Raw genomic sequence first — 26,407 nt, forward strand, 5'->3', positions numbered from 1 at the left:
TATTTTCCTTTGTCACTGCCTGGGCCCCAACTGCTTCCTTAGGAAAGATAGCAATAAGGTTTTTTTTTAAATACACCTCAGCCATGATTTAAATCCCTTTCTAGTCAGTCCAACTTTTCACTAACTTTTTTTAACTGTATATATGTCTTTAGACTTTTTTGGCTTCCTTTTGTTAGCTGCTGGTCTTTCTTTTGACACTTATTTGCTTATTCACCTCCTCTGAGCCTGTATTCATCTTGTTCTCAAATCTATTTTCTACTTGACACTTGTCATAAACACTTATTTCTGTCTCTTCTAGAGTACCTATTTGTGTCTGTCTTCAGATGTGATTTTCGTGTCGTTCTTCTAATGCATCCTTAGTATTTTCATTCTCTGAAGCTGTTGAACTCTTTCTGCAGCACTGCAGTGCTTTACTCGATCAATACTGCCATCCACCTTTTTTTCCCTTTATTGAACACATTTGTTTTAAGGACTATTCAACATCCAGTTCTGTCTTTTCTCGAGCCATATCTGTTATAGTTCCAGTACTATGTGGCTATCTGCCGGTGTGTCCTTAATCTGTGGTGTCACCATTTCTCTGACTATGCTATCCTTGTAGCTCTCAGCCTCTGATGCTACTGGAAGTCCTGAACTTAAAGCTCAAACTTGTGCAGCTAGTAATATTTGTGCTCATGTCCTTGACTAGGTGGCAACGCTTGTTGAAATGCTTGTATTTTACTTGCTCAAACTACCCTGTCACTCTAAGTAAACCATTTGTAGTAACCTAGCACCAGAAAATGTCAATTTAAAAAAAAATAATTTGCTCAAAAATTCCTGACTTTGAAAGAGTCCTTACAAGAGCACCTTCAACCTCTATTTATCTGAGCACATTGTAAGTTCTTGCAATAAATTTTAACATCCTCTCTTGCCTCCCTCTGCACAAATTCCCACTTTGCATCAAATTTCCTGAATACCTACTGTCTTATTCTGGTATAGTTTGATTGTGTGCCCCCTTTTAAATATGTAAATATTTATGTAATTTTTTTTCACTCAGACCAGGTGATGACTGGAAGAAAAGTTTAAAATTACCTCCAAAAGACAGGAGGATGAAAACTTCGGTAAGGGAAAAAAATTCCATCTGATCTCTACTTGGAATTGTTTAAACTCTGGTCTGTTTTGTAACTTTTTTTAAAGAAATTGTTAATCATTGCAATGTTAACTATGATCATAGTGATTTGAGGTGTATTTTCAAGATAAACCCCTTTTTTGTTTTCTTCCTTAACCTCTCTACCAACCAAATATTATAGATACACAAACCTCTTGATTTCAGATTCTGATTATAGTTCCTCTCCCTCTTTTTGTATACTAAACTATTTCATTTGCACTGGCGAATTTGTCTGTGAATGTGGAAATATTTTGGCATGCTAGTAATAATGCTACTCCTGATGTTAGGAATTCAGTCACTGCTGTTAACACTGTGCTCAAAAGGAAGTTTGGACTCTCGTTCCCATGTTATGATGTGCTTACTTTTAATCCTTCTACATTTTTCATAAATGGAGAAAAATTAGTTTGTTGCTTTGTCATGCTCCATTATCATCATGCGGCAATGTGGCATAGTTTCAATGCTTTTGATTAGGCAAATTTGTCATTCACTTTAATGAGGATTGCTTAGTTGCTATGTCAGTGCTTTATCTTGTGCAAGTAGGTGGTGGGGGAAAGGAGTGTGATGCTGATGTTTCTCTTCAACTTAATTGTATACAGAACATTCACTTGAAACTGCAAGTAAAATTGGGAGAATTGATAATGTGGTACTAGAACAGCATTGATGGAATATGTATAAATTAAAGGATTTGGATGATTTTAAAGATAGCAAGCCTGAACTTCAATTATTTGCTCTTTATACATCTTACAAAAAGGGTGGTTAGTTTCTGTTCAGTTTGTGCACTTCTGACTGCAGTGACTACCATGGAGAACTTGGCTGTTGTATTAGCATTAGCAAGGCGCTGAATTTGATATTGCGGTCTCTATTGGTAAGCATGATATGGCAGTGCCAGTGTTGGACTGGGGTGGACAAAGTTTAAAAATCATAAAATTGCTCTAAAAGCTTGTACTTTTTAAATGAACCTGTTAGACAAGAACTTGATATTGTGATTTTTAACTTTCTAATGGTAAGGTTATAATTAATTGAGATATTTACTTCCTAGATTTAAGTGCATCGTATAGTTTGAAGCAAGTGAAATTCTACTTCAGAAAAACTCGTAGTTTTTGTTGACTGAGCAGTATGGCAGTTACATTATCTTTGTCTTCAGAATGTCAGTTTCAGATACCACTCCTTAATTCCAGTCCTGGATTTAGCTCACTTTTTAAGAGTTTGTTTTAATCAGTGTAAGTAGGTTATAGTATCTACAATCGAGCCACAGGCAAAGCCGTCACCGGTAAGAGGGCAGCGTGGTTGGCACAGCTGCCTCGCAGTGCTAGAGACCTGGGTTCGATTCTAGCCTCTGGCGACTATCTGACTGTGTGGAGTTTGCACATTCTTCCAGTGTCTGCATGGGTTTCCTCCCACAATCCAAAGATGTGCGGGTCAGATGAATTGGCCATGCTAAGTTGACTGTCGTGCAGGTTAGGGGTATTAGTTGGGTAGGGCAATGGGTCTGGGTGGGTTACTCTTCAGAGGGTAGACATGTTGGGCCAAAGGGCCTATTTCAGCACTGTAGGGATTCTAATTCTATGAAATGATAAAATATGCTTTTATACTAATTTTTGCATTATACAGATCAGAATTGGGTTGTTTGGCTAGCATATTGATAACTCCACTTAGTGCCTGTGGGTACTTTTCAATCTTGTTTCTTGCCTTTGTTTAGGATGTAACAGCCACGAAAGGAAACGAATTTGAAGATTACTGCTTGAAGCGTGAGTTGCTAATGGGCATTTTCGAAATGGGCTGGGAGAAACCGTCACCAATCCAGGTGTGTAAGCACTTTCTTTAATCTATTTGATAGGATACTAGAGAGCTTTGCTAAGGAAATTGAAACTGGGTTAGAGCTGTGTTTACTGTATCATAGCGTGTCACCGTGAAGTGCAGGCCCTTTGGCCCTCTGTTGCGTCGACCTGTGAAATTAAACTGATCCCCATCTAACCTAAACTGTTCTGTTATTATCCATGTGTTTGTTCAATGCTCATTTAAAGGCTCTTAGTGTTGGCGAGTTTACTCTTGTAGCAGACAGGCCATTCCACGTCCCTACTACTGAGTAAAGAAGCTACCCCTGATGTGTGTCCTAAATCTGTCCCCTCATGTTAACCTTCACCATCCGAGGAAAAAGGCTCTCACTGTCTACCCTATCTAACCCTTGATTATTTTGTACGTCTCAAATAATTCACCTCTCAACCTCCTTCTCTCCAACAAAAACAGCCTCTGTTCCCTTTGCCTTTCCTTAAAGACCTTCCTTCCGTACCAGGCAACATGCTAGTAAATCTCCTCTGCACCCTTTCCAAAGCTTCCATGTCCTTCCTAGAATGCGGTGACCAGAACTGTATGCAGTACTCCAGATGCAGCCTAACCAGTATCTTGCACAGCCGAAGCATGACCTCGTGGCTCCGAAACTCAATTCAGTCCCCCTACCAGTAAACCCCAGCCCACCATATGCCGTCTTAACAACCCTATCAACCTGATTGGCAGTTTTCAGGGATTTATGCACCTGGACACCGATCTCCTCTTCTACACTCCCAAGAATTTTAACATTAGCCCAGTACTCTGCATTCCTGTTATTTATTCCGAAGTGAACTATCTTGTGCTTTTTTTGCACTAATCTCCAATTGCCACTTCTCAGCCCAGCTCTGTATCTCATATATGTCCCTCTCTAACCCACTACGTGCTTTGGCGTCATCTGCAAATTTACTAACCCATCCTTCTACATTCACATCCAGGTCATTTATAAAAATTACAAATAGCAGTGGCCCCAAAACAGATCCTTGAGGCACTGAGCTCCAGGACGAACATTTCCTATTAACTACCATCCTCTGTCTTTCAGCTAGCCAATTTCGGATCTAAACTGCTACATCACCTTCAATCCCAAAACTCAATATTTTGTGCAATAGCCTGCATGTGAAACCTTATTAAATACCTTACTGTAGTACATATACACCACATCTACTGCTTTATCTTCATCCACCTGTTTTTGTCACCTTCTCAAGAACTTGAGGTTAGTGGGGCATGACCTACCTTTTAACAAAAATGTTGACTATCCCTAATCAAATTATCACTGTTACCTAGTATGGTGATGAAACATCTGAAAACAAACCTTCCAGCTCAATGAGCCAACCTACGTCCACAAATCATTCCTTTCCAGATGATTATAAATCCTATCTCTCATAACCCTTTCCAAACCTTACCCACAACAGAAGTAAGGCTTATGGGCCTATATTTACCAGGGCTGTCCCGACTCTCCCCCTTAAACAAGGGAACAACATTTGCTATCCTCCAGTCTTCTGGCACTATTCCTGTAGACAATGATGACATAAAGATCAAAGCCAATCTCTTCCCTGGTTTCCCAGAGAATCCAAGGATAAATCCCATCCGGCCCAGGGGTCTTATCTATTTTCAGATCTTTCAAAATTGCTAAAACCTCTTGTCAACAGCAATCCTATCTAATCTAGTAGCCTGTATCTCCGTATTCTCCCTAACATTGCCTTTTTCCAACGTGAACAGTACTGATGAAAAGTATTCAGTAGCATGTCCCCATGTCCTCAGATTCCACACACAACTTCCCACTACTATCTTTGGCCTTAATCTTGGTCTAGTAATTCCTTTTATTCCTGATATACCTAATAGAAGACCTTGGAGTTTTCATAATCCTATCTGTTAGCAATTACGTATGTCCATGCCTGGCTCCTCTTCAACCTCTCTTTAGATTGTTTCTGGCTAACTTAACACTTGAGTCCTCTAACTCTTCGTGCCTCATCCTCTTGAGAAGAGCTTCAACTACTTTAGTAAACTATGGCTCCATCTCTCAACAACTACCTCCCTGCCTGATAGGTATATACCTTTTATCAAGGACCTGCAGTAGTTGTTTCTTGAATAAGCTCCATATTTCAATTGTCCATCCCCTGCAGTTTCCCTCCCTATCCTGTGCATCCTAAATCTTGCCTAATCACATCATCATTGCCTTTTCCCCCAGTTATACTTTCGCTGCTGTATGTACTTATCCCTTTCCATCGCTAATGAAAACATAACCAAATTGTGGTCACTATCACCAAAGTGCTCACCTATCTCCAAATCTAACACCTGGCTGGATTCATTCCCCAGTACCAAATCCAATATGGCATCCCCCGTTGGCCTGTCTACCTACTGTGTCAGAAAACCCCTCCTGCACACACTGAAAAAAGTGACCCATCTAAACTGCTTGAACCTGGTGTTCCTAGTTAATACTGTGGAAGTTAAAGTCCCCTATAACAGTTACCCTGTTACACTCGCTCCTATTGTACCCATTATGTCTCTTTGTAAACTTGAGATCATTTGGTACAGCCCTTTGTTGTGAAGATGTCATAAATGAAGACCAGTAATGTCACTTGAGTAATTATCTAGAGGTCCAGAAAATGGGCTTCAATCCCACCAGGGCATTGGACTAATTTGGATTCCATTAATGGATCATTTTCTAATTAATGATTAACCTGTGTAATGGTGATCATAAAACTACCAGTGTTGTAAAATAAAATGTCCCTTTTTTAAAAGGAATTCAGTTGACTCAGCTGACTTGCACATGACTCCAGTTTCCGGGTTGATACTCACCTTGTCTAAAATGACCTGATGAACTACCCATTTCTAGCAGTTGGGGATGAGGGAGCAATAGCAGGCCTTGCCTGCAATAGTAATATCCCATTAAAGAATGGGAAAATATGATTTAACTGAGAATCTGACCTCTGTTTCTGTTTTAGGAGGAGAGTATTCCTATTGCGTTGTCTGGCAGAGATATATTGGCCCGAGCCAAAAACGGAACAGGTAAAAGTGGAGCCTACCTCATTCCATTACTTGAACGGCTGGACCTGAAAAGAGATTGTATTCAAGGTTTGTTTCTTCATCAATCATTACTTTTATTTGTGGTTATGTTTTGGTTTTCCTTGGCACAAATTGTCACTTGTACTAAATTGGTAAGTAGTACAAGTTCAGTCTTCCTCAGTGAGGCAATGCTGCACTGAATTCTCTGTAGAGTCATACAGCACGGAAACAGACCCTTCGGTCCAACTCATCCATGTTGACCCAATATCCTAAATTAATCTTGGCCCATATCCATCTAAACCCTTCCTATTCGCGTATGCATCCAGATGCATTTTGTAATTGCATCAGCCTCCTCCTCTTCCTCTGGCAGCTCATTCCATACAAACTCCACCCTCAAATGTTGCCAATTAGGTCCTTTTCTTTATCTTCCCCTCTCGCCTTATTAATGTAGCTCATGACAATAGAAAAGGACAGGAGTGGACTGAAATTGGATATTAACGAAGTAAATGACAGAAAAAAGTGATTTTTAAAAAAAACATTGAAGGTGTTCTAGACTGCATGAAGTATCTGCAATTAAAATAAATTAGTGACTCTAAGATAGAAAGGGTTTTGATGCCATCCCATCAACGATGGTGACTGGATGTTCAAGGCTGATGGGTGGCACAGTGGTTAGCACTGCTGCCTCACAGCACCAGAGACCTGGGTTCAATTCCCGCCTCAGGCGACTGACTGTGTGGAGTTTGCACGTTCTCCCCGTGTCTGCGTGGGTTTCCTCCGGACGCTCAGGTTTCCTCCCACTGTCACAAAGATGTGCAGGTCAGGTGAATTGGCCATGCTAAATTGTCCGTAGTGTTAGGTAAGGGGTAAATGTAGGGGAATGGGTGGGTTACGCTTCGGCAGGTTGGTGTGGACTTGTTGGGCTGAAGGGCCTGTTTTCACACGTAATGTAATCTAATCTAAATCTAAATATTTGAAGGTGCAAAATATTGTGGAATATTTACATCCCAGCCTCGAACATCCAGTCACCATTGATGATGATGACATGAAAATCATTTCCCTGTTAGTGTCACTAGTCTAATGTGCTATTTCTCAAGAATAGACTTAAATGGTAGCTTTCTATCTCTGTAGTGTGTTGTGCTGGTCAGCCTAGGTTGACTTAGTATTGCTGCTCTCATTAGCATGTTGACCCAAAAATTCTTGGATCCAAAGGGTTGTTTCTCTGGATACCATAAGAAACTGCCTTGGTTTCAGGCTGCATTCACTGGCTAGTGAAGCCATTTGTGCTTGCTAACTTTTCTAAAGCATGGAAGACACACTGATTAAAGGGAAGTCTTGGGTCTGTAAAACAAAGGCTGTTGTAGAACCTGACCACAATAGATGGTGGTTACCTTTTGTTCTGAGACTCTAATGTGAAATGGCAGAGGTAATCCATTTTAAATTGGATTTAGAATCCCTGTTAGAATGAAATGATTCTAAGTGATCTATTTGAAGTTTGAATGTTCCCATGGTTTTGTTGCCTGTTGCTATTTACTGTTGCCTGCATTGATAACTAACCCGAGGTTGATTTTTTTTTTATTTTTTTGCTATTGGTATATCAAGCTATGGTAATCGTGCCTACCCGAGAGTTGGCACTGCAAGTCAGTCAAATCTGTATCCAAGTCAGCAAGCATATGGGTGGTGTGAAAGTGATGGCTACCACAGGAGGAACCAATCTCCGGGATGACATCCTGAGGCTCGATGAGACAGGTGAGTATGTAGCCTGATGTCATCACTTTCTGATCTGACCCACGTTTCAAAATCTGAAATTCTAATTTCTAGCAATAAATGTAATTATACCATGAAATTTCAGGTTATATAGGTTTCAGTACTGAAGAATAGAATTTCCTCTTGCAATCAGAGGTCTGAGTCAGTGGTGGCAGACCTACAGCTAATATTTGTTGGAAGGGCTAATAGGGGACGAATATTTTCTTTGAAATGGTATATTGAATCTTTGAGATTTGATTTAATATTGTCATGGATGTAGGTACAGTGAAAAGTTTTTTTTATGCAATATGTGCAGATCATACTATACCAAGTACATGAGGGTATTAAAGCAGAGCAAGGAATACATTGTTATGGCTACAGAGAATGTGCACTGGAACAACATTACATTTGAAATTTGAGAGGCCTATTCAGAAATCTAATAACAGGAAGTTGTTCTTGAATCTGTTTTAAGCTTTTTCTGGATCTAGACCTGGATTTAATTTCAGCTGAAAATTTGCCATTCCAGCAGAATAACACTTCCCTATTACAGTATTGAGAGGTGGCCAAAGATTTTTGCCCACTGGTTCTGGAGTAGTGTTTGAACCTGCGACCTTCTGATCCTGAATAGATCACTAGCAACTGCATTACACGTAGGAGCAATTTCTGTTTTAAAGAAATAGTTTAGAAAATTGATTGTAAATTTCCTTGAAAATATCCATTCTGACTTAAGCATGGTTAAACTCTTAAGGATCATTTTTCCCAGTTTCTTCAGTCTCTTGTTTTTGCACAAGGATCTTACATTTTCAAATGAGATGAATCAATAGATATCACTAGAGTTTAAGAATTGTCAAGTTACAACTGAAACAGCAATCGTAATGTCAGTCTAAGCACATTTGACTTTGAAAGATTAAAAAGAGAAGTGTCAAGTACAGTCAGTGTAGATGAGCCAGAGAGAAGTTACATGTAGATTAACGTTGTGTTTAATTATTGTATAAATTAACAGTAAAATCGCTGTTATGATTTCGTGCAGAATATCCTTTAAGTTTTTGACCCCATCTTTCCAATTTTCACTTCAGCTTTAATTGCATGTATGTCTTAACTACAAATTTTTATTTTTAAATTGAAAGAACTGTGGGTGCTAGAAGTTGAGCAAAATCAAATTGCTAGCAAAAACTCCAGGTTTGGCAGCATCTGTGGAGAGAAAGCAAAGGTGACATTTAAGCTCCATTTGAGTTCTTCAGAGTCCTATTTTTGTACCAAACCTTATTGCTCAACTGGTACCCAGGATTCCTGTTAAAACACATTAAGATTTCAGTTGAGTAGATTGACTGCTTATTCATGGGCATTTAATTTCATGGCTCCCTCTTACAGCTTTGCGATTGGGTGTGCTTCAATTATGTGGGGCGTGACTTGTTCTGTATTGTTCTCTGCATGCCTAAAATTATAACTACTTTTTTAAAGTGCTAATTATTGTTTCATTAAATACAGTCCACGTGGTGATTGCAACCCCTGGAAGAATCCTTGATTTGATTAAAAAAGGCTTGGCTAAAGTGGACAACATACAGATGATTGTATTAGATGAGGTAATGCACCATTTTAAATAGTGTAACAATAAAACTGCAGCGATTAGAATTTTACACTTAAAACTAAATTCCTTTAGCTTTTCCTTTTTGTATTTGTAACAGTTTTTGAATTTAGGGTCCTTGCACTTGACTGAAGCGAGATTGTAAATTATTTGGTGCTTTTATTCACCATGAAGCCGTACACACTTAAAAACGCTATTGTATAAAATCCTAGATTGACTAGATGTATTCCATGAAGCAAAATGGAAACTTTCTTGAAAAACAAAATAAGTAACAATTGTACTGTGGCTGTTGTTTTCAGGATGAGATTTTCTCAGGTCTCCTTGTGTTGTTACCCACATTCAGGAGTCTGAGACCATGTTTACCACTGGTTTTTAAATGGCCAGAAGAAAATAGCTGCTGTTGGGTGTTTAAAGTAACTTCTGGGAAGTGCCTTTGTCAGAATGATGTAATTTGCTGTAAGATTGTTAATTCAAAATTTAGCTGTTGCTCTCCTTTATTACCTAGAGAATCCATTAGTTTAATTAGCCTTGCTCCTCAGATTTAGAAATTTTGTTTGTTTATTATTTGATCACTTCCTGTCAACTTTATCTTCTATGATTCAATGATTGGGAGATACAGGACATTCTGCTATAACATGCATTTTGTTAACTCAAATTCACTAACTTAATTGAGTTTGTGAGAAGATTTGTAGCTCAGGTGCTCATTTGTTGTGGTTCTGTTCGCCGAGCTGGGAATTTGTCCTCCCAAGCACTGAGGATGTCACCTAGACAGGGGACGAAACGCCTGCAACACAAATTCCCAGCTCGGTGAACAGAACCACAACAGGACACATTTTCTAAAGTGCAAATTTTAAAAATGTGTTGCCTGCAAATGCAATTACATCACCTACACTTGAGGTGCTGTTTTTCTATAATGGGTTGCAATCACTGTGTTATAGAAGAACCTGTACAACAAAATCTTTAATCAACCACATATTTTAAAGGCAAGGTGGTGAAAACCCTAATACTGAAGTTTTGGAAACCAAAATTTTCCTCCCACCCATATGCTTATACAAGTAATGTCTCATTATTTGTACAGTTCCCAAAATATTTGCTCAGTAATTGTTCTCATTTTCTCCCTTCTGAGACTGCTCTACAGGCTAACCACTATCTTACTGAACTATTCATAGTTCTTGATAGTAGTTCTTTTTATAAATATCATGTAGTGACTAAACTGTGACCTTCATTGGTACTTTATTGGCTCAGCTAGACTTATTTTAGTTGAATCAGTTTTGAAGGTAACTGGTTAACTTGTTTCTCTCCCATAGGCAGACAAATTGCTGTCACAGGACTTTGTGCAGATGATGGAGGACATAATCTCTACATTACCAAGATCCAGACAGATCTTGCTTTACTCTGCCACGTTCCCACTCAGTGTACAGAAGTTTATGGTAAGTGCCACCACATGATCCAATATGCCTGTGTACCAGAAACTTGTCATTTCTCCCCTTGGTCCCAACTGATCAGTGGTTCTCTAATTCAGTTACTCACCGTAGTTCGAAGTGACCAGAACCCACTACAGATAATGAAACCAGTGAGCATGATTCTACAATCTTGTCGTCTTGCTGTCCATCTGCATTTGCCCAATTTCACTAGACACTGATATCATTGTGTTACAATCTCAGCTGATGTTCTACCACACAATTTCATTCCAGAATCAAGTCTAGCTTGCACGATCATATTTTGGTTTTCTTTTAGAACATAGAACATAGAACATAGAACAATACAGCACAGAACAGGCCCTTCGGCCCACGATGTTGTGCCGAACTTCTATCCTAGATTAAGCACCCATCCATGTACCTATCCAAATGCCGCTTAAAGGTCGCCAATGAATCTGACTCTACCACTCCCTCGGGCAGCGCATTCCATGCCCCCACCACTCTCTGGGTAAAGAACCCACCCCTGACATCTCCCCTATACCTTCCACCCTTCACCTTAAATTTATGTCCCCTTGTAACACTCTGTTGTACCCGGGGAAAAAGTTTCTGACTGTCTACTCTATCTATTCCTCTGATCATCTTATAAACCTCGATCAAGTCACCCCTCATCCTTCGCCGTTCCAACGAGAAAAGGCCGAGAACTCTCAACCTATCCTCGTACGACCTACTCTCCATTCCAGGCAACATCCTGGTAAATCTTCTCTGCACCCTCTCCAAAGCTTCCACATCTTTCCTAAAGTGAGGCGACCAGAACTGCACACAGTACTCCAAATGTGGCCTAACCAAAGTCCTGTACAGCTGCAACATCACCTCACGACTCTTGAATTCAATCCCTCTGCTAATGAACTGAGACATAAGCAGATGGATGCAGATTCTACTTTAATGATAGAACAGAAACTTATTAACAAATAAAACCAATAAACACAAACCAAGCTATCTAGCTATAATGGTTGAGAGCTTTGAAAACATACAGGCACATTAACTGTAAAAACAGCAGAGAAATTTTACTATCTCAAAGGTTCTACTGAATGACCTACTTTCAGTTCCTTGAGTCATCAAATGTTTTCCTTGAATGCCCATGGACCAGACATCTTGGGCTTTCTCAGCTTTGAATAACCAGTGCAAATTTCTAATGAAACTCCCTGGTCTGGAAGTTTCTCAAACTATACTCTTTCCCTGAAGAGAGTTTCATTTAACTGCTGAGTAATGGTTTTTCCTGGAGGGGAAAAAAAAATGTTTATCTAACACCAGTCGGGTGTTCAAACTGAATCCGAAAAGCTTTTCAACTTTATTTTTAAACCTTGCTCACTGCTACACCTGATACCTTTAATGTTTTCTCTCATCTGCTGTAAACCTTCACAGTAAAAACAAACTCCTATTAATGCTCTAGGAGGCTTTGCCACCTGCTGTTTCAATTGTACACTGGTTCTGAAAAGAATAACCTAGTTTTTGTTTTTTCAAACCCCTTCACAAAAATAGACCAGCACCCAGATGTTAGGCTTCACTAGTCTGAAACCCTTGAGACAGGGCTTCCTGACCTTTGAGTCATGATCCCTAGTGGGCTTGGCAACTAAAGCTTTGGGGTTGCAAGTTCTGATGCAACACTGGCTAGTAAGCTGTGACCACATTCTAGTGGTTGAGGCCCCTTTAAAATCAAATTCTTTTTTTTTTTGAAATGGTATGCATAGCCCAAGTCTTGTCAAATGACTAGGTATGTGCTTTTCCATAAGATGTTGGAGCAGAAATAGGCCATTCAGTCCACTGAATCTTTTCTATCCATTCAATGATATCAAAGTTGATCTGATGTTTGGCTCCACAGTTCTGTCTTTTTTTCTTTCCCCATCAGCCTTGGTTTCCTTGCTGATTTTAAGAATGTGTTTCAGTCTTGGGGTGACATAGTGGTTCAGTGGTTAGTACTGCTGCCTCAGTGCCAGAGACTTAAGTTTGATTCTAGCCTTGGATGAATGTCTGTGTGGAATTTGTGTGTTCTCCTCATGTCTCTTTCCACAGTCCAAAGATGTACAGGTTGGATGGATTGGCCATTGTAAATGCAAGATAATGGTGATAGGGCAGGAGGGTGGGTTTGGCTGGGATACTCTTTGGAGTGCCAGTGTGACTCATTGGGCCAAATGACCTTCCACGCTGTAGCAATTCTAAGAATTCTTGAATCTATTTAATGGCTCAGCCTCAGCAGTAAAGAATTCCAAAGATTCACCACCCTCAAGAAATTCTTCATCTCTATCTGAAAGGGGTGATCCTTGTTCTGAGATTATTCCCTCTGGTCCCAAACACTCCCACAAACAGCCTTTCCACACCTATCCTAGTGATCATTCCTTCAATAAAGTCTCCTCATTCATCTGTATTCTAATGAGTACAGGCCTAACCCACTCCAATTCTGTCTATAAAATGTTCCTCTATTCCTAGTTTAACCATGTGAACCTTCTCTAGACTGCCTCAAATGTATATCTTTCTTCAGCGGGGCCCAAAATTGTACACCGTATTCCAGATGTGGCCCGACTTGAATAGTTGCAACAAAACATCTGCTTTACTCCATTTTCCTTTTGAAACAACAGGCAACAGTCTGTTTACCTTCCGGATTACCCACTTTTTGATTTGAGCACACAGGCTTCCAGATCCCAGTAATATTTAACTCTTCCTCTTCCTGCTAAATTGTACAACCTCACATTTTCCCACATGACATTCAATCTGCCAAGTTTTGTCTACATGTCTAATCTGTGGATATCCATTTTACAGGCTGTCACCCTCACCACTTTCCTTCCCACCTGTTTTTGTCATCTGCAGACTTGACTATTGTATATTCACTTCCTCATCCAAATCATAAATATTTATAAATAATTACCCCAGCTCCATCCCTGTGGCAATCCATTAGTTACAGATTGCCATCATGAAAATGACCCCCTTCTCTCAAATGTGTTCTATTAGATAGCTGATCTTCTATACTAACTCAACACTGGCTGTTATCTTTGATTATGTTGCCTTGTATTTCTTATCAAAAATCCAAATATTTTCCAATTACTGCTTCCCCATTATCTATCCCTATTGTTACTCTTCGAGGAATTCTTCTAGAAACTTACCAGATGTGATTGTTTTTTTTAAGCAATGCTGAATCTGCTTGATTTAGATTATGTATATCTAAATGCACTGCTATTACATTCTTTGTTAAACCTAACTTTTCCTGTAAGCCTCTAAGATAACTGGATTAGTGGTGCTGGAAGAGCACAGCAGTTCAGGCAGCATCCAACGAGCAGCGAAATCAACGTTTCGGGCAAAAGCTGGATGCTGCCTGAACTGCTGTGCTCTTCCAGCACCACTAATCCAGTATTTGATTTTCAGCATCTGCAGTCATTGTTTTTGCCTCTAAGATAACTGGCCTACAGTGAATGAATTAATTGTGCAAATAGATCTAAATGGTATGATATAGTTGGGATTAGTGTGTCATGGCTACAAGGTGATTTAAGGATGGGAATTGAATATCTGGAGGTTTTTTTTAGGAACGGCAAGCAAAAAAAAGGTGAAGTTGTATTGCCAATTATATAAAATTAATGCACCATAAGGAAACATCAGCTGTGAAGTGGAATATGTAGAGCTCAAACAGCCAAGGACAGAACAAGACAGTGGGTTGTATTTAGACACTTTAAACTGTAGTGGTAATATTGGGAAAGAAATTTAAACAGGCAGTTGTGATGCAAGCATAAAATTTACATCTGTAAATTTAATCTGCATATATTTTGGGTAAATGAAATCAGTAACCGTACTGTAGAGGAGCAATTTCTGGGATTTACACTGGCTGGTTTTCAAGATCAATATGTTGAATCAAATACAGAACAGGCATCCTAGATTGGGTATTGTGTAATGCAAAAGAAATAATAGTCTTGGTGTGCGAGGCTCCTTGGGAAAGAGGTACAAGGTTCCTCTTCAAGATGGAGCGATTGTAATTCATTGAGACTAGGGACCTGAATCTAAAAGGAAGCTGTGACGGTTAGAGTCACAAGCTAGCTAAGATTAAATTTGTGCAACTTTAAAGGGATAATGATGGATAGGCAACAGTAAACATATAATTGTTCTCTTTTTAATTCCGTTCTTTCACTTTTTTAAAAAAAAACTTTGCTGACCATATTGATATTACTTGCAAATCTACCCTTAATTTATTTGTCCCTCTTTTTTTTAATTTTTGGTGATTTTTAATAACTTCCCATTCCTCCTTCCCACTAATGTTTGCCACATTTTTTGTTTTTGCTTTCAATTTGGTGCTTGCCTCAACTTCTCTGATTAACCTTGGATGGCGTATCCTTTTCCTTGGATCCTTTTTGATCACCTGGGATCTGCTGAGCCTTAAATATCTGCCATTGTTTCTCATCCGCCTTTGCACCTAAATTCCTTTCCCAGTCCATTCCAGGTAACTGTAACTTATTTGTTTGCAATTACCCTTTATTTGACTTTAGCACAATTGTTTGTGACCCAAGTTCCTCCCTCACAGTTCAATTCTACTGTATCATGGTCACTGTTTCCAAGAGAATCTTTTTTTTTAACTTGATTAAACCTGCCTCATTACTGACATCTGTTCCAAAAAAACATCTTCCTAGTTGGATCAACTGCATATTCTTAACAGACACTTAATTCTTCTTGGCTGCTTCTGAAAATCTTGACTGTTCCAATTTACATGAAGTTTGAAATTCACCTATGTTTAATATACTGCCTTTCTCTGTACCTTCTTTCCATGCCCCCTCTCTGGTCAGAACTCCCCTGCTTATACAATGGAAATGTTCTCCCTTTGCTTTGGTTGTTTTGAATTGAATAAAGTTTTGAGAAAGTGTCCATTAAATTTGGATAGAATCATAGAGATGTGCAGCACAAAAAGTGACCCTTTGTTCAAACTTGTCCATGCCAACCAGATATCCCAATCTAGTCCCATTTGCCAGCGCTTGGCCCATATCCCTCTTAAACCTTCCTATTCGCATACTCATCCAGATGCCTTTTTAAATAATGCAGTTGTACCAGTTTCCACCACTTCCCCATTCCATCCGCTCTCCACCCCCTGTGAGAAAGTTGCCTCTTGGGTCTCTTTTTATTAAAATATATCTTTCCCCTCATCCGAAACCCATGTTGCCTAGCTCTGGACTCCCTCCCTTCCGATATGAAGGAGACCAGAATTGCACACAATATTTCAAAAGTAGTCTAACAAATGTCCTGTACAGTTGCAACATGACCTCCTAACTCCTATACTCTATGCTCTGACCAATAAAGGAAAGCATACCAAATGCCACTTTAACCTATCTACCTGTAACTCTCTATTTTCAAGGGACCATGAACCTGCACTCCAAGGTCTCTTTGTTCAGTAACACTCCCTCTGACCTTACCATTAAGTGTATAAGTCCTGCTAAGATTTGCTTTTCCAAAATGAAGCCCCTCACATTTATCTAAATTAAACTCCATCTGCCACCTCAGCCCATTAGCCCATCTGATCAAGATCCTGTTGTAATCTGACATAACCTTTTTGTCGCTGTCCACCACACCTCCAATTTTGATGTCATCTGCAAACTAACTATACCTTCTATATTCCTATCCAGATCATTTATATAAGTAATGAAAAGTAGTGGACCCAGCACTGATGCTTGTGGCACACCACTGCTCACAGACCTCCAGTCTGAAAAACAGCCCTCCACCACCCTCTGTCTTCTACCTTTGAGCCAGTTGTATCTAAATGGCTAGTTCTCCCTGTATTCAGTGAGATCTAACCTTGCTAATCAATATATCATGAGGAATGATGTTAAATGATATGGAATAATGGTGCTCCAATTTTCTGTCTCTGCAGAATTCACATTTGCAGAAACCATATGAAATTAACCTGATGGAAGAGCTGACACTGAAAGGAGTAACCCAGTACTATGCCTATGTTACAGAACGGCAGAAAGTGCACTGTCTCAACACCCTCTTCTCTAGGGTAAGCAACGTATTTTCATAATTGTGCAGTTGGCTATTAATCTGATCTTCAGCCACTTTAATGGCTGTAATTGAAACTTATTCATGGTGCATCTGATGTTCCTGTTTATCATGATCCTTGTTAGGGATGTTGTCACTTTTTTTTCTTTTTTTTTTCTTCTTTGAATGATTTAGATCCTGTTTGTTCCACAGCTCAATTTAAAGAAGAGTAGGGACTTTGCCTGTCTTTACCAGATGTCTACATTTTAATATCCCAAAGGCATCAATCAATCTGATTTGGGAATTGGGCTTTTTGACTCTTCTTTCAGCTGCTGCTTTCATGGAATTGAGTGTTACCAATGTAAATCTATATCCTTCTTGGAATTGTAAGAGCGCTTTAAAGTCCTGTTGTGATGCGAGGGAAAAGTTGAGCACTTAAGGCCAGTCACTGTTCTCCACTATTTTTTTGGTCCATCAGGCTGGCTGCATAACTGCCACTATTAAATAGGGAAGGTCGTAGCTCAGTAGATCAATGTACATATACTGGTTTCAACTATTTTATTAACAAACTTTTTTTTTGTTTTAGCTTCAGATTAACCAGTCAATTATATTCTGCAACTCCTCCCAACGAGTGGAGCTGCTGGCTAAGAAAATTTCCCAGTTGGGTTACTCCTGTTTTTACATTCATGCTAAAATGAGGCAGGTGAGTTCATAAAAAGGATTTGGAGTTTAAAAGGACTTCTCCATGTTGAAACAGTATTGTAAATTTAGCTGCTGCACGTTGAGTTTTACGAACATTTATTAGAAAATAATTGTCTATCCCTTAACTCATTGTGGTCATGTAAGTTTATTCTATAGCTACAGTCCCACTAATGAGACTTATATTTAGAGGGGAAAAACTGTGTTTGCTTATTGCTTTTCTTTTGTTTTTCTTCTGGCTTGCATCTAAAACTGAACTCTAACAAGTTAAGTTTAATTTTCATGCTCCAAGTAACTTGCTGTTCCTCCTTTGCCATTCTTTTTTTTTTTGTAAACTTTGTAGATTGTGCTAAGCTTTTTAAAGCTATAGTCCAACAGGCACCTGGCATTCTCTAGTATTTACTCGCTACCATTTTTTGAACTAACTTGTTAGGATCGTTGACTGCGGCATCTTTTAAAACCTGAGTCCCAACTGTCCTGTATAACGGTACTTGTAGAAGGTATTGCTGAATAGTTAGTTGGAGTGAGAACTTGTCTGATGTTTTTGGTGTGGCATAACAGTGGGACTAGCGCAGTAAAAGCCTTTGAATACCTTTCATGGCTTTCACCTTTTTGTAGTAGTTAGATCCCTTGGACTAGCAACTATTACAAAACTAACTTTTTTAAAAAAACTAGGTCATTTTGCACGTAACCTTGAACTCTTGCAAAGATTTAACAGTTCCTTTTAGTAAGATGAGTTGTTTTATTTTGGCAGGAGCATCGTAACCGTGTGTTCCATGATTTTAGAAATGGAATGTGCCGCAATTTGGTTTGCACTGGTATGTATTAAACTTCCCAATGTGTTTTATAATCAGCCATGCAAAGTGAGAATTTTGTTTGGCTTTTCTTGGGTTATGTAGTTCTGCACACTTATTACAGAAACATTTGGATGTACCTTCAGTCAAAGGAAGGAAAATCAGTAGGGAAAGTTAATCCTTCCAGATTGCATCTCCCAGTGAAGTGCGACGCCGAGTTTCCTAATGTGCTCTGTTTCAAGAGGGGATGTGCATGCAGGCCTAGCTGAATTTTTCTTCTTACTATTGGTGAATTAAAGTGCTGCTGAACCAGTTAAATACGTTGGGGGGGGGGGGGGGAGTACTAACTATAATTTAAAAACCTGGATGATATTTAAATCAAGGAAACTGATCTCATTTACAGTTTATTTCTTAGTTTGGAAAGCTGCTAAGTTAATGAATGCAAATAGTGCAGTTGGGTCAGGTGTAACTGGATATACCCTTGCAGGGAAGAGGAGAGTGGTCATGAATCATTTTTAATGTTGGTTACCAGTGCCTCTGACTGAACTGTGGTATGTGTAAACCTGAAGAATATTCAAGGCAGGTTTTTCAGCCAAATGTCTTTTTTTTTAAACTTTTCAGATCTGTTCACTCGTGGTATTGATATCCAAGCTGTGAATGTTGTAATAAACTTTGATTTCCCAAAGATTGCAGAGACCTATCTACATCGAATTGGCAGATCAGGTGAGGATAAAGCCTATTTATTTCCCTAGATAACATTAACTTGAGGATGCTCTCTACTTCCCAGGAGGTTACTGTACGCTGAGGTATCTGCTAACTTCACTTTTTCTCTCCTTTGGGAAAGAGTTTGTCTGTGTTTGTTTTCTGGTAGTGCCTTTTTAGTTGAGATTGGGGAATTTGGAGTTGCCTTCTTTGTGAACCTTTTTTCCAAGGGCTTGATTTTTTTTTAACCAGTTCAAAGTGCACTCACTTTAAAATTGAAATCAGACTCCTATACATCCATTTGCTGACACTAATAGAAATATAGTAACCAAGAGTCAGTCACCTGGCCTGTCAAACCTGCTCCTCTGTCCAAGATGAATACTGGTCAGCATGGATGAGTTGCACCAAAGGGTCTATTTTGTACTGTACAACTGACTAGGATCATGGCAGATTTTTAATGTCATATTCTTGCTTTCTACCCATATCACTTCATGCCTTTTCTTAAAATGTCTCTCTTTGAATACATTTGATGACTTCCTGCCTCCCCACTGCAATCTGTTAGAAAATTCCACAGATTTGCTGTCTTTAAATGAAAAACTTTTTTTGTCTTGTTCTATGTAACTACCCTATGTCCTAAGATTGCATGGCCCTGGATGTAGACTCTCAACCAGAGGAAACATCATCCTCCCTGAATTTTGTGTGACTAACCTTGAATTGTAATAGCTTTTTTTATTTCAGATTCTCTTCTCTTTTCACCCCCCTCCCCCCACCATGCACATACAGCAAAATTGCTAACCTCTTGAGTACAGATGATCCTGCTTGCTTACTGCAACTCCTTTTCTACCTGGGTACCTTACATCCCCCATCCCACCATCACCAAGATCTTGCTTTGTATGGGTTGCTGCCTGTACAGCCAACCCCTCTTTCAGCTGTACACAATTCCCATTAACACCTTACCTATCATTTAGCTCTTGTGCCTTTCTCTTAGCTCCTTCTTTTAATCTGTGAGCATGTGTCTCGCTATTTCTTATCTCTACTGCTGTAGGATTCAAACTGAACTTGAAACTGATTCAAGCTATTATTTCTGGCCTCCTGTTACAGTTCTGCAACATAACCACTGCTGCATCCCAGAATAGAGACGATGCTTTAAACTGCTAGCTCTCTTAGTGCCAGTTTAGATATTGTTAATCAACCTGTTCAGGTAGATTATGACATGCAGGTGGGTCTAGAACCCAGGCGTTTGCCCCAAAATAGAGACATAACTAGGTACTTGTGGCAGCAGTATTTATTTTGAGGAATGTTTAATTGTCTGTCTGCAGGACGGTTTGGCCACCTGGGGCTGGCAATCAACCTCATCACGTATGATGATCGCTTTAATCTAAAGGCCATTGAGGAGCAACTCGGAACAGAGATCAAGCCCATCCCTGGGAGTATTGACAAGAGTTTGTACGTTGCAGAGTACCACAGTGAGCCAGATGGGGAGGACAAACAGTAACCGTGCAAACAAACCGGTATGTACTAAATGAAACTCTGTGGGTACTGCTTTCAGTCAGACTTTCCATAGTAGTATTTGCACTTGAAATGAAAAATCATCAGATTATTTCTTATCCTTATTAGCTCTCCAATCCTAACATACCAGTTGGCCTTCTACTATTCTTAACTGGTGTAACACTAGCAAGCTTGCTTTATAGTTGACCACACATGCTGCCTAATGGAGATAAGTGGGTGGTGTCCACCTAATTTTTGATTGTTGCTGTGGAACAATAACCACAAATTTCAAGGAAATTCTGCCAAAGTATGTTGCAATCCTAGCAACTAATTTTCAGCACAAAAAACCCTTCTATTATAGTTTGGGATTTTTCAGGTTATGTTTGAGTTTCCTTTAGTGATGACTGAAGTGGAACTTTTTTTGGGGGGGGGGGGGGGCGGGAAGGTGAAATGGGGTTTAGGATAGAAAACCATGTGACATATCCTTGTAATACTAAGGGCCATCAAACTTCTGCAGTCCTTCAGCTAGAGGAAAGCAAGGATGGAAATGGACAAAGTGACTACTTTTGAGGGGAGGGTGGGGGGGGGCACGGGGGCAGGAGAGGTGATGCTATTCTAAAACAATTGTTTTTAACCAGCACCATTCTAATTCTGCATTCTGATATTATTCTTGTGTTTGCAGGCGCTGATCACGGAATACAGAAACGAAGAATTTTTTTTTGGCCTGGTCTGGAACACATCATTTCTTGGGATACCCTTCTCTTTTATTTGTCTCAGACAACATCATTATTTTCCTTCATTTGATGACACAAAGTGTAGTTCCCTGATTTTTTTTTTGTGAAGGACCATTTCTTCCTGAGCTCAATGGTTTGCACTGTGTGCAGGGAGTGGACAACTATTGCACTAACTGGCACGGGGGTTCTAGACTAAGCGGCACTGAAGAGCTGAACTGAACAGCGAACAGCACACTTTGTTGACTCCTCCTTTTCTTCTTTACCCCCTCCATTTTATCTTTAATTTTGCTGAAGCCACTGACCAGGATATTCATCTGATGGCTTCTCAACTTCTCCCAGCACACACACATCAGTCTTAGGCTACCAAGTTTTTATGGTATTTGTATAAAGTGCCTTACGGTGATGCAGGACCATATGAATACCATCCCTAGATTAGCCATCTGTCACTTATTTTTGTCAGGGTTGGGAGGGGGGGGTTATGTGACATTAACTTCATCTGTTTTCCATTGGTGAGAGTTAAATGGAATGTATTTGGTTGAGGGGGGAGGGGGGTGGGTGGTTGAGTGGGGGCAAAGAAGAGAAGAAAAATCTGCAAGATTTTAGTGTTTTAATTTTTGAAGGGGACTATTTTCCTTGGAGAAGTTGAGCTGGAACTCCAGATGAGATGTCATCTTGATGTATATATGTTAAATATGTTGGGGCTAATTTTGTTGACTTTGCGCTCAGAAGGAAACCTTGCTTTGTGCATTTTTAAAATTTTTTTGTTTTCTTTTTGGAGGTTGGCCGCAAAACTCCAAGCATGACCCTAGCAGAACACTAAAGACCCCCCCCCCCCCCACCCGCCCAACCCTCAGTCTACCACTTCTCCCTCCCCCTCCTTCCCTTCTTCTCTCCTTTGCTCTCCCTCCCTCCCTCCTCTCCCTTAGACTTGAATGTAGACTGTTCTGCAGCAACTACACTCTGACTCGGGGACTTCTTAACACAGGCATCTATTTTCCTTCTGACAGCAAGATGAAGTGTGTCCCACAGAAGATTGATGTGTATACACCTGTAAACATGTAAATAGGTTTTTTCTATCATCTTGTTACCTTTGATATAAAAAAAAATTGGTTACTGGGGCTGGAAGGGAATGTGTAGGATGTTGCTGTGAAGCTCCAGCTGTGAGGGGCACTGTTGCATACAACACCAGCATTGTAGCTGATTTCTGATCACGCAGAGTAAAAGGCATCCAGCATCCTATAGCTGGGAGTTGGTAACACGGGTACAGAAGGAGGCACACCTCCTCTTTCCTGCATTGAACTGTTTGGATAAAGTGAACATAATGAAACCTTTTTTGACCCCAAATACTTTGTGGTGAACTGCATCTTAAAATGTTAAAACACCATCCACTCTGTTGATGTACGCTGGTTTAAAGATCCGTACTTTTAGTGAAATAAGCAAAAAGCCTTTTAAGTTACCCAGGCAACTGTTGCCTTTGTTTTCCAAGTGCAAGCTATAGCCTCGACTGCAAGGATTGAAGCGCACCTACATGTTCTGTAGCTGCCACAATCCTGTCCTCCATCTTTGCTCTTGCTTTAAGAGCATTAAAGCAGCCTGAGTGCCTTTTTTAATTGGCTATCTGTACCTCTTCATTAAAATCTTATTTCTACCCCTCTTGATTTGTATAGATTCCTGTTCTAGTGTAATTTTTTTTGGATTAGGAGTCCTGTTGATAAAACAAAACAAAAATTTCCCATGTAGTCTCGTCTTTCTGTAGTTGTTTCCGTTTGGCATGGTTTGGCCAAATGGAGGTGAACTGTGAAGTTTTACCATGAACCATTGATAAGTGAAGTCACAGTTGTGATTTTTTAATATGAAATGCAAAATCAGTTCCTGCAGAAACCAGTACAGACTTTAAACATTTAATAAATATTCAGAATTACTAATGAGAGAATCAGATTTCTGGAACAATGTCCTCCATGAACTAATAATTTAGACATGAAGCCCCCACCCACCAATCTGTCAGTCAGCATCTGTAGTCACCAATTACATTCTGCTCTTAAATTGTTTAATGCAAAGGCAAATTGAAGAGTAGAGTTATTGACCGTTCTGAAATTTATAATTCTGAAAATGATAGGATGCCATTACCTCTACTTTTTGAACCCTTTTAAGTATTGGTAATGATGTTGTGTCTTTTATAGCAAAGTTCTTTTGAACAGTAAGGAATATTCAAGTTTAACTTCACTTTGTCTACAGAATACTAATTTCACCATTTAAATTTTGAGACTTAATGGTAAACAGCTTGGGAACTATATTAGGTTTTTTTTGTAAACTAATGGTTGTAATCTGTTTTTAATGTTGTTGTTGCCTGTAGCTGTACCCCTCACAGTGTGCTGGCAGATTGGCCTGATGTACAGGCAATGTGAAGCAATGGGTCAGAAAAGATTGCTAGTAACCTCCAGCCTGAGTAACTGCTGTCTCAGAGGCATCTGTACTTCTGATCAACTCCCACACACTCAAACGTTAAGATAATCTGTGATCCAAATGCAATATGGTAGGTGGAAGAATTCTTTTTAGTTCTGAAATAAACTGCTAGTCAAGGACCAGTAGTCAGTGATTCCTCTGGAATTTTCCACTAGCTTATGTATTTGAGGGCAAGAGAGCAAGACCTTGTAATTCGAACCCTTGGAAGAAATGATCACATTCAAGCTATTAGTATTAAGTTTGTAAGTGTAGTTATAACTTAACACTGGCAAACACCCAAAAGTCCATTAATCCTGGAGCGGTCTTATTGGCGTGTTGGATTGGTTAGTTCTTTTGCAAACTTTGCATTGGTTTTATTGTATGGGGACTCTGTGATAGAACACTGGATTCTTCCAGCATTTAATTCCTTTTCCAGTTTGTGAAATGAACAACCACTTACACATTTGGGGATCACTTTGGGGAAAATGCAGATATTTATCAGAACTAGAGTCTCATGTTAAAGTGTAAAGCATACATGAATAGGCACTTTGCACAAATGGAGTACAGTGAACATTTCTGTGCATTATATTGCCAACTATTTGTTAATCAGCATTTTTGAATTTAACGAACTTGCACTTTTTGAGGAGTGGAATTCTGGGTATGTGCAGGTGCCTCTTTGACAGACTTCCGTTTTGTTAATGTGCAAAAGATTATAGGGTTTACAAGATTTAAAATGCTGTAAGATAAGTGTCAGTAGCAGAAAGCTGTGTTAAGACCTGAGCACGGGTACCAGCTATGAAAACACCACCTGTTCTGCAGGTACTTCATATAAAAGCAGTTCTGATTGCAGCAGGTGGGAGTTGGGTTGGGTGGGGAATGATGGGATGGGTATAGATGAAAGAAAAGGAATTGACCAAAAATAGCATGTTGCTCTTGTGCTGCAGCTTTCGTCATCCATGGATAAAAGGTGAAGGGATCGTTCCACACACACTCACTTCTCGTCTTGTAAATAAAGAGCCGACGGCAGTGTGCACATCAGACACAAAATGTGTTGGACTTTGAGCGTACACACTGCCATCATTAACAAACAAGCCTGGTGCCATGGTTCAACGATCCCTACCGAAGCACAGATAAAGTTGAAAATATGTAGTAGTATTAACTTTTGGCCTCTCCTGTGAGAGTTGGCAATTTACTAGATTATCCCCTTGATAACCTCTGGTGTCAGTGGTTATCTTGGGAATGCAAGACTATGCCGGAGTATGCAAATTTTGTTTTGGATAGGGAAAGATGCTTTGTGACTTCCCATTGTTGAGTCAAGTGTGTAATTACGTCTCTGCCTTAACAATGATTTTCAAACTATAAAAGCCAGTGTTGTAGGCAGATAGCAGCAGATGCCTACACCAAACTGCTTTAAGAACTTGGTCATGATACAGCTCAAAAAGATACTACTAAAATGAAGAACAGTTATCTTCATTGAGAAGCATCTTTTTAACAATGGGGTAATCCTACAAAAGGGTTGTGCTGTAGCCATTCACTTTTTTTTAAATCAGTAACTGGCTCTTGGGGATAAAATGAGGGTTATTTTGGGAAGGGCCAAAACTTTTTAAATATGGAATGAGATGAGAGCATCTTTCCCTTGTTCTCCGTAGCATATTTCTGATGTGTGAAGTAGCTAAACGTTGGCTCAAAGTATCATCGGTTGAGCCCTTCACGCACAAAGTGACCAAGTCATCTCATTCTGTTTTGTTTTGGGGGTGGGGGGTGGGGGGAGTGGGGAAGCATGGTAGATGATTCTGCTGTTCAGAGGATTTCATCTGCATGAAAGCCAGGTAGTTCAAAATCTGACACATTTAATGGTGAGAAATGATTTGAAAATTCCACTATACCACTAGGAAGTACAACTGTCTGCCTCATGGCCATCTGAGTAAGTCATTTTGTTAATGGCCATCAACACCATCCTAGTATCAGTTATTTTGACTTGGATAATTGGACATGTTGCTTATTTTTCCTTTTTTTTGTTATCTTGAGGGGGGGGGAGGGAGAGAGATTTGGGGAATATAGAACTCCTTATATTGTGCAGATGTAGTCCTTTTTGGGAGGGGGAGGGGTTGTGGGTTGTTGAACACAGTTCAAATAATGCCATATGGATCTTTACCAAAGTTGGGGGGGGGGGGGGCGGAAGCAACGGGATTGGGATTTAAAAACAAAGGGCAAACCTGTCCCATTTCAGTGTTCAAGAAAAATTAAGTATCCCCAGTTTGAACAAAGATTCTTAAATTGGCGGCTTAAAAATAAAGCATAATCTCAAACCCTCTGCATTAAGGACACTGAAATGTTAGGACTGTTAAATGGTAACACTTAAGTAAAGTGAATAGTGTTTCCTATATGAAGAAAAGTCTATTTTAAATTGAACACACATTTGGTTCCCTATAATGGGTGTAATTGGCTCTCAATATTCCAGTGAACTAAAAGAAAACTTTACTTTCATACCAGAACTTTTCTTTAAGGCTGATGCTATGTGGACTGGTTGTGAAATGATTTGAATGCTTATTCAGAATGAGTTGAGAGATTGTTAAAAGAAAGCTCCAGTTGCATTTCGTTCATTTAAATAAAACTCACTGGAATCTCTTTGTGTGTGTTTTTTTTGTTTGTAACAGATATTTTTCATTTGTGAAATATTGAACTGTAGCAGGAAAGCCACCGTTTTAGTATTTTGTCTGCAAAGTTGACTGCTGTGGGCCTTGACTTGCCTTTTGCAGTGTTGGCCAGAGATACTGAAACCCTCTCTGTTTTGAGTTGTGAATATAGCATCTCCTGCCCAGAGAAAG

General features: G+C 39.6%; 1 protein-coding gene across 10 annotated transcripts in view; it reads left to right on the forward strand.

Annotated features, from left to right (window-relative positions):
- Positions 1-26,207, forward strand: part of LOC140494243 (probable ATP-dependent RNA helicase ddx6) — a 41,536-nt gene extending 15,329 nt beyond the window's left edge. For all 10 annotated transcript variants that reach the window (XM_072593477.1, XM_072593472.1, XM_072593475.1 and 7 more), the window contains 12 exons: positions 1,034-1,097; positions 2,844-2,948; positions 5,914-6,043; positions 7,574-7,720; positions 9,206-9,300; positions 10,610-10,732; positions 16,614-16,742; positions 17,307-17,423; positions 18,174-18,237; positions 18,835-18,936; positions 20,235-20,426; positions 21,086-26,207. In XM_072593477.1, the coding sequence (XP_072449578.1) occupies positions 1,034-1,097; positions 2,844-2,948; positions 5,914-6,043; positions 7,574-7,720; positions 9,206-9,300; positions 10,610-10,732; positions 16,614-16,742; positions 17,307-17,423; positions 18,174-18,237; positions 18,835-18,936; positions 20,235-20,410 (1,252 nt within the window). In that variant the 3' untranslated portion in view covers positions 20,411-20,426; positions 21,086-26,207. The remainder of the gene's footprint in view (positions 1-1,033; positions 1,098-2,843; positions 2,949-5,913; positions 6,044-7,573; positions 7,721-9,205; positions 9,301-10,609; positions 10,733-16,613; positions 16,743-17,306; positions 17,424-18,173; positions 18,238-18,834; positions 18,937-20,234; positions 20,427-21,085) is intronic.
- The last annotated feature ends 200 nt before the right edge of the window (positions 26,208-26,407 follow it).

This window comes from Chiloscyllium punctatum, chromosome 23 (genome assembly GCF_047496795.1).
Source record: "Chiloscyllium punctatum isolate Juve2018m chromosome 23, sChiPun1.3, whole genome shotgun sequence".
NCBI lineage: Eukaryota > Metazoa > Chordata > Chondrichthyes > Orectolobiformes > Hemiscylliidae > Chiloscyllium > Chiloscyllium punctatum.